Source organism: Cyprinus carpio, chromosome A9 (genome assembly GCF_018340385.1).
Source record: "Cyprinus carpio isolate SPL01 chromosome A9, ASM1834038v1, whole genome shotgun sequence".
Lineage (NCBI taxonomy): Eukaryota > Metazoa > Chordata > Actinopteri > Cypriniformes > Cyprinidae > Cyprinus > Cyprinus carpio.
In genome coordinates, this window is record NC_056580.1 from 6,739,960 (window position 1) to 6,748,120 (window position 8,161).

At 37.3% G+C, this 8,161-nt stretch overlaps 1 protein-coding gene across 2 annotated transcripts; it reads left to right on the top strand.

The window, feature by feature from the left end:
- Nucleotides 1-296: 296 nt before the first annotated feature.
- On the top strand, nucleotides 297-6,273 carry LOC109052008 (purine nucleoside phosphorylase LACC1-like). 2 transcript variants are annotated; one of them, XM_042763302.1, is made up of 5 exons: nucleotides 297-1,317; nucleotides 2,397-2,575; nucleotides 3,084-3,249; nucleotides 4,507-4,732; nucleotides 5,087-6,273. In XM_042763302.1, the coding sequence occupies exons 1-5, from the start codon at nucleotides 795-797 to the stop codon at nucleotides 5,247-5,249; spliced, it is 1,257 nt and encodes a 418-aa protein (XP_042619236.1). In that variant the 5' UTR covers nucleotides 297-794; the 3' UTR covers nucleotides 5,250-6,273. The 2 variants fall into 2 exon arrangements, with proteins under 2 accessions (XP_042619236.1, XP_042619237.1); XM_042763303.1 differs by lacking the exon at nucleotides 297-1,317 and having other exon boundaries at nucleotides 2,439-2,575; nucleotides 3,098-3,249.
- The last annotated feature ends 1,888 nt before the right edge of the window (nucleotides 6,274-8,161 follow it).

Sequence of the window (8,161 nt, forward strand, 5' to 3'; positions counted from 1 at the left end):
TGTATTATTGTGATACTATAATTTTAATTGGTTTTTATTTAATATTTTATCCAATATTGGACATATATCGTCACCTTGGAATTGTCAAAATTGAGTTTTCACATATTCTCATTTTTGTGACGACTTATTTATATTAAGTGATGTTTTTGTTGTTGTTGTTTTAGTTGTGTACATTTTGGGGCTGATGTATGAAAGAAACTTGTTCCCCATTTCCCACATCACTTTACGGAATGCAAAAACTTTGAAGCTCAATATCTCGAAACTGCTCATTATGCAGATAGAACCTTCCAAGGTGACGATATGACGAGGACATGATAATGTATAGCATTGCAGGAATCGCCCTCATCATGAGCACATAACGCAAGGGTCATTGACAGTGTCGGTCCAGGCTCAGAACAAGACTCTTTATTGGGGAAGTTCATTGAGAAATCTGACAGTCTGTTACAAGTCTGCAAAACAGCCGATGGATACAATGAAAAAGAAACAAACTGTAGCAACCCACTGGAATTTCTGTGTCAGAGAAATGTCACGTGCGATTGTGTTGCATATGTGCACCTGGAGGAACAGCACACGCGAGGCGCTCGTCTGGTGAGGAGTTTCCACTGAGGGCGGCGCTACGCTCTTTTCAGGAAGTGCCAACAACAGAGGAAATTTTATTGTCGTGGTAAATAAAAAAAGTTCCTCGTTTGTGACATTCATAAGCAGGTGTGGAATGTTTGCAGGTCCATATAACCCCAATCCCAGAGAGAGCGAAACGATCGCGTCTGCGTGTGATGACCCGTTAGCAATCAGAGATGTCTGCAGTAACTCTCGTGGATCTCACACACGCCTGCTCTTCACAACATGACATTTGTGTGAAAAAGCGTATCAGCAAGTTCCGTGCATTGGCCGGGAATGGCTCACAAGAGCCGGTCTTCTTCATCGCGGATCCAGAGAGCTCTGTGGGGACGGACAGATTTCCTAGAAGCTCACTTCAGGAGATGTTTATCGGTTTGAGCGGCTCCCCAAAGGTCCTGTGCAAGAGCTCGCTCTCAGCCGCGTTATACTCATTCAAACAGGCTATAGACGAAGAGGACATTAGTAACGTGAAGATCGTGACTTCGAGCCGCGGGAGAGGGGTGTTTCAGGTCTACCAGCAGCTCCTCTTCACTTCTGCGTATAATTTCGAGTACAGTGTCATGTTTGACAGTCTGTCCCGTGACTGCTGTCCCTCGGGACAGTGCACAGCTGACGCTGAACATGAGCTCAGCACGTTTCTACAGCACCTTCCAGCGCTCAAAGGAGACATTACAATTCTTAGATCTTCTTTAGTTTCAGGTTAGTTCAACTCAATTTCATGATCACATTATACGCAGACTTGCTGTAGTAGCCTATGTACAGTTAATAATATTGTGTACATTTGCATATTTTTATTAAAATATGAATACAGAAACTTTGAATCTCAGGGCTGACATAATTTCATTTGGAATAATAAACAGACTTATACATTAAATGCATCTAAAGTTTGGATATATTATTATTATTAGCCTATTATTGAGCAGTTTAGACATTAAACATTTAGAAAAACGGAGAGAATATGGAGCTCACACTCAAGAAGGAAAAGCACATTCGTTTTATTCAGAGGCCCCCAGAATTTGTGTTTTTCTATAAATGTTAGATGAAATTCTGAAAACTTGTAAATAAATTAGATTTTGAGCACAGTATAATAGACTGCTTGCATAAAATGCATATAAACATCAGTTGTCCCTCTGTATCTCTTAACAAGATGATATTTAAATGTATAGTTTTATGATCAAAGCTCTGTAGCTTTAGTTTTGGGGCCAAAACATATAATGCAATACAATGATGATTGCCACATGAACAAATACACTTTTCTTAAAAGCCTGATGCTCAAATTTTAACCTTAAAAAATATGTATGGATAATCAAGTAAACCTGAGTTGCTTCAGTCTGGTATATGTTCATCTAAAAAATATTTATAACAATATAAATGGTATTCTTTTGTTTACAAAAATCTGTTAAGTTTTCCCAGCAAAAAGACACGTGTACCACAATCTGTAAAATGAAATTTTTAGAAATATACTAAAAGGCCTTTTACTTCCTACAAAGTATAAACTATCAGTCAAACAACGGAAGGCATGATTGTGCACAACAGGTTTTTCAGCAAATTTTTTGATCATTTGGATAATTTAGATGCCTTAGAAATTCAAGTATCAAATGTGATCCAGTAGTCTTATTAATGGCTAATTTGGAAAAGATAGTGAATGAAATACAGCCAGTGAGCATTTAGCATATGGGAACTCATTCAATACTGTTTAAAAGCATCCCAGGGTGCACCTGATGTAGGCAGTGTGAATGTCCAGAGTGAGCAGAGTCTCTATTTCTTGTGATTCAAAGACTGCTTCGGTCATGGCTTCTCCACTCGTACTGGAGGTATATCCTACATCAGCACTCTGAGCTCACTGAACCTCTTCTGTAACCCGCGGCGGAAAGACTCCAGAGCCGTGGTGGCTGAGAACCTCCGGCGGCTCGGCCTGCAGGCTGGATTTCACCCTCAACAGTTCAACCTCATAAAGGTACTTTAACACAAAGAAAATATGAGGAAGTCACTCTATCAGCAAGCAGCATATCATAATTCCAAACACATACCACTGCGTTTGCAAAATTTCCTTTTGCGTTTTTTTTTTTAATACTGCCTCACTTACTGAACTTTCACAATAAACCATTCCTGTGCTTGTTTAGAAATTGATTATTCTCATGATCTTATGAATCTCTTGTTTTAAATGGTCATGCATAAATTCTTGAAAATAGTTTAGTACACAAATATAAATAGTATGTACATATAAATTGATTTTAATTAATTGTTTATTATCATTATGACCATTAACCCTGCAAAGCCTGACATAAAATAATAATAGTAAGAAAAATCTTTTTTTTTTTTTTTTTTTTTTTTTTGCAACAGTTTGTTAAACATTTAGAAAAAAATCTAATACATGTGCTTAATGATTTGTATCATTTTTGATACATCAGGAATTGACTGATCTGATCAACATATTGACTGCATGTCTTTGTCACTGACGTCAGTGTAATCATGCCAGTGATGTGTGGGTGATGGGCAAACCCGCCCCCGACAGTTACGACGGGATGGTGACCAATCAGGTGGGTGTTGTCATAGCAGCACCAGGGGCTGATTGCATGCCGCTGCTCTTCACTGACCCTGTAGCAAAGGCCATTGGAGTGGCACATGCAGGTGAGTCACATCACAATGCAAAAAATCTTAATGCTCCTACAAATAGACTAATTTCTTTAAACAAAATTTGACAGGTTTTCATTCACACAAATAATAATGTCATTAATAGATCAGGGTTAATGCCGCATAACCTAATACTGATTCACTTCAAGCTTCAAGTGAGTTCTATGGGAAGTGTATATTCATTGAACTGAAACAGGAAAGGGAAACCAATAGGTGTGTTCCATTCGACTGTAAATTCTCAGCGAAGTGGATTTAGATGAGATTCCAGTCCGAAGGGAGCTGACATGCTCAGTTTGAAGAGCACTGCAGATGGCATAGAGAAAAAGAGAACATCAGTACATCACTTAATAGGAAGTGGAGAAGGAAATTGACCCACTAGGCATTGCACATCACTCTCCTGTACTAAAGGAGTAGTATAAACACAGTGATAAGATAAGTTTAGGCGCCAGTGTTTTATTGAGCCTAATTAGTCCTAGGTGTGTTTTGTATGCAGCTGTTAACTGATATAAAGTGCAAGAGATGTGACAGTTACAGTGCAAACATGATCATGGTTAAAAAAAAAATCTATGTATTATAAATAAAAGATAGTATTAATTTAATCACCGCATATTAGATTGTGCCAAGTTTTGTCTGTGTGATAATATTATACAGCGTTCTAAATATTAAACATTGCATCAGCTATTAATACTCCGTTTAGCGCTTTCAAATATGACAATTTAAATTGGTAAAATTATAATTTTATATATTGATACCTTAATAGCAATACATAGATAATAATAAATAAATATATTTCTGTATTATATTCTGTCATTATATTTATATATTATGTCAAGGTTTGTCTGTGTGTGATGACTAGGGTGTTTCAACTGAACACATTTTGTCAAGTAAAGTCAATTTCAACAGATCTCCTGTGCTCAGGGAGTAGGGAGCAGTAGAGGGACCCTGTCAATCGAAACACAGCTAAAGAGAATATACACACTCGTGATGCACAGACATAGAAAGCAATTCGTTTTATCTGAAATGCAGCTGGAATTGGAGTTTTCCCAGAAGGGTACATGTAATTGAGTTATTCTCAGTGCTGCTGTCATTGCTGTGCTGTGCTTACATAACCCTTGTTTATTTCCATTTCAGAGCTACAGTAGATCATTTTCGGTGTTTTTATGTAATATCTTACAGTAACATTCCAGAAATTATCTTCCAGCTATTGCATAAATGTAATGGTTGTGTATCTGGTATTTCTTGTGTGTGTCCCAGGGTGGAAGGGGACCCTCATGGGCATTGCCATGGCAACGGTGAATGCCATGGTGTCAGAGTTTGGCAGCAGGCCTGCAGACATTGTGTGTGTGATCGGTCCTTCTGTTGGGCCGTGCTGCTTTACTCTGGAGCAAGATTCGGCCCGAGAGTTTCACGCCATACACCCAGACTGTGTTAGACACATCGACTCATCAAGACCTAATGTAGACATCAGACACGCAACCAGGTAAACATCAAAGATCAGCCAGCGGAAGCCTGGTTTGCCTTCAGCTGTACACCAGAGACCTGTTTCATTGATCTGCGCCTCTCACAGAGGTCATGTCACTCCCTGAAGTGACTCACAGTAATGAACACCTTTGAAATTAAGGTGATTTATGTGAGGGGTAATATATATCTATTTCTGTTTTTTGCCCAGGGGAAAATGGGTGCACATGTATGCATTGCAAACTAGTACTCCTTAAAGATTTGTGAAGCACAGACACTTGATATTTTTAAATCGTACCTAAAAAACATTTTTTTTTTGAAAGCCTGTTCTTTGAAAAGAATTTTACATTACTACCAATCATGCTTTGTCTTTCAGAATTCTGCTGGAGAGAGGTGGGATTAAACCTGAACACATCGAGGACATCAGGATCAAGTCTGACTCCACACTCTGCACCTCCTGCCATCCTGAACTATTCTTCTCCCATGTGAGAGATGGACTCGACTTTGGCACACAAATTGGCTTTGTGTGGATCAAATAATCCTGCATTCACCAAGCTTTGATTGAATGTGCACAATCATTACATATGCATGTATTCATTTAGGAGACGAATCTAAATGACAGTACATAAATATATTAATATAATAAATAATTTAATATGGAATTGCACTTCAAATGAACACAATCATTCAGTTACTTCACAAACATCACATCACAGGACTGCAGAAGTAGCTTTACATGCATACAAACAGTGCACTTGTAATTAATAGTAGGAGGTAGAACTTCTTTATTTGCTAACTTAAAAATTTCCCGAAAGCTTACTGCTGGTTGGTGTCCTGATCGGCATTTTTAAGAGATGATTAGAATTTGTCTCTCTTCAGGAGAATAATTGGTGACAGTTGTATAGACTCTTTATAAATAAATTAATGATAAATTTATGAACTCATGATTTATGTAATTTAATGTAATTTTTTATTCAAATAGTATTCATATCCTCATTTTTAATTATGAAACTAAGGGATAGTCATACATCGCAGGACAATTTCCACATTTTACTTGGTAATTGCTGAATTGCTAAAATGTTAAAACTATAAATTATAATAGATGATTTTGTGTTTTGGATAAAATCTGTGATGTGTGCGGTCCAGCTGATTTATAAAAATATAAGTATAATATATATTTTTTCTATAAGGACAGTAAAATGACAGGTCATGTCAACAACACATTTTGGAAGAAAGAAAGAAACCTCACTAAAATACATAAATCAGGAACTGTCTGTTAATATCTGTGATTTGTATTTTTTTTTTTATTCTGTGTTTTCAATTACACAATCTATTTTTAATTAACTATTTTTAAGGGGTTGAAATAGACTGTGAATGTACACTAATCATTTTAGCGTGACCATTCATATATTATAATCGCTAATTCTAATTGTTTAGTGCATTTTTGCACTAACCAAATCATCTCAGAGAAAACAGCTATTTTTTATGTCATGTCAAGCTTGAAACTATCCTAGTGGGATCATATATTTTATTGTAGCTTATAATAAAACTATTTGTAAAATATGCGTGAATTTCACTGTTTAACGTTATTTCATATTAGTAAATATGTCATTAATATCTCTAAATTCTTCACATCTGTCTTCGTGTGTTTGAAGAGCTCGACACTAGAGGGCGCTCGCGTCGCTGCTGTCACTGTAGGCTCACTTGTTTATTTAGTAAGAGACTGATGGTTGGCTGTTGTTCAAGGGCACTTCAGCAGTATCACAGCCAGGCTTTTGTCTTCAACAGCACTTTTGCAATGTCACAAAAACATCTCCGCTATTCCTTATCGCGTGCTGTTGAAATGACAGCACCATTCGCCTATCAAGTCATTAACGGAAGGTAATACTGATGTCCAAGAGTGAGGTCATGTTTTGACCAGCACTGAAGAAAGACACTTAATTGTCAGCCCTACTGTCAAGCAGCAGCGTGTACATGTGCAACACTCAAGGCAAGTGAGTGTTTTTCAGTGTTGACAAAAAATGACTGGTAAACCATACCACAGTCCATACCTCAATAACTCTGCTGACCTACTAAAGCAGGGGTCACCAAACTCGTTCCTGGAGGGCCGGTGTCCTGCAGAGTTCATCAAACACACCCAAACCAGCTAATCAAAGGCTTGCTAGGTATACTTAAAGCTTCCAGGCAGGTGTGTTGAGACAAGTTGGAGCTAAACTCTGCAGGACGCCAGCCCTCCAGGAGCGAGTTTGGTGACCCCTGTACTAAAGAATCTGTCATAGTCAACACTTATACCTTAACTACTAACATAATGTACTATACTATCTATTCCATCGGTTTTGTTTCAGTATCCTACAAAAAACTAAACCAATAAAAACCAACAACAATAAAAAAAAACAATAATTGAAAATACACAGCAATACGGAAATATTTCACTAATGTTATTAATGAAATCCATCTTCTAACCCTTGACTTGACTTTACCCAAATACACTTTAATAAACATATAATATTGATTTATATTTCAGAGCTCTCGGGATGGATTTCGCGGGAAATTAACTACCATTCACCCGTGCGTTTTGTCATATCTCTACACAGAGAAAAGCACAGGTAGCTCCGGCTGTGGGTAGCATGAAGCTGAACTTTTGTTGTCACAACTAACAATAGCACAGAAACCGTTATTTATATGGTCCATCATTTCTGGTATGATGTCCTGTCCATGTGTACACCAGAACCACATTCATCCGCATAAAGTATCAGAGCCGAAGAACAACCAAAACAATGTATTTCCACAGTTTTATTTTTAACCGCTACAGGGCCAGAAGTTACATAAGTGTAGTTTTAATATTCAGAACAGCATAAGTATGATTTCTCAGCCAAGAAACAAACACTTGTCAAATGTTGTATTAATGTTAGCCCTTTTACTAAGTGGTAGATGAATTTATGTTAATGTTGCAGGCAGAGTTTGATTGGGAGCACATCCGTTGACATCAGTAACATTAGATATGGGAAGAGTTTCTCCTTTTAAATGTTGCAAGTATATTATTTATGTTACTTCAGCTATGAACAATTATGTTTAGTGTTATTATTTGCATTTGGTATTATTGGTCCCAGCTGTTTACGACCGTTTCAGAACAAATGTTATTCTTTATTTATTTATTTTTTTGCAACCCACTAGTTGAGAACTACTTATATACAATAGCACTATAATGCAGTTGAATTGAAGTAAACTGAGTGAGTCTTTGATATCGAAATAAACCTCAATTTACCTCAATTCAGTAGGCCTTTCCTGCTAACCTAAAGACTAGAGGTAAAGCAGGCACAGCACCAATTTCATTTCTTCTCCTGTGACTCTCTGACACTTTATTTCACACATATCTTTTCTCCCAAATCAGTTCTTCTCACACTTACTACCTTCCTTGTGCCTTTAACTGGTATTACTGATTAACACCAGG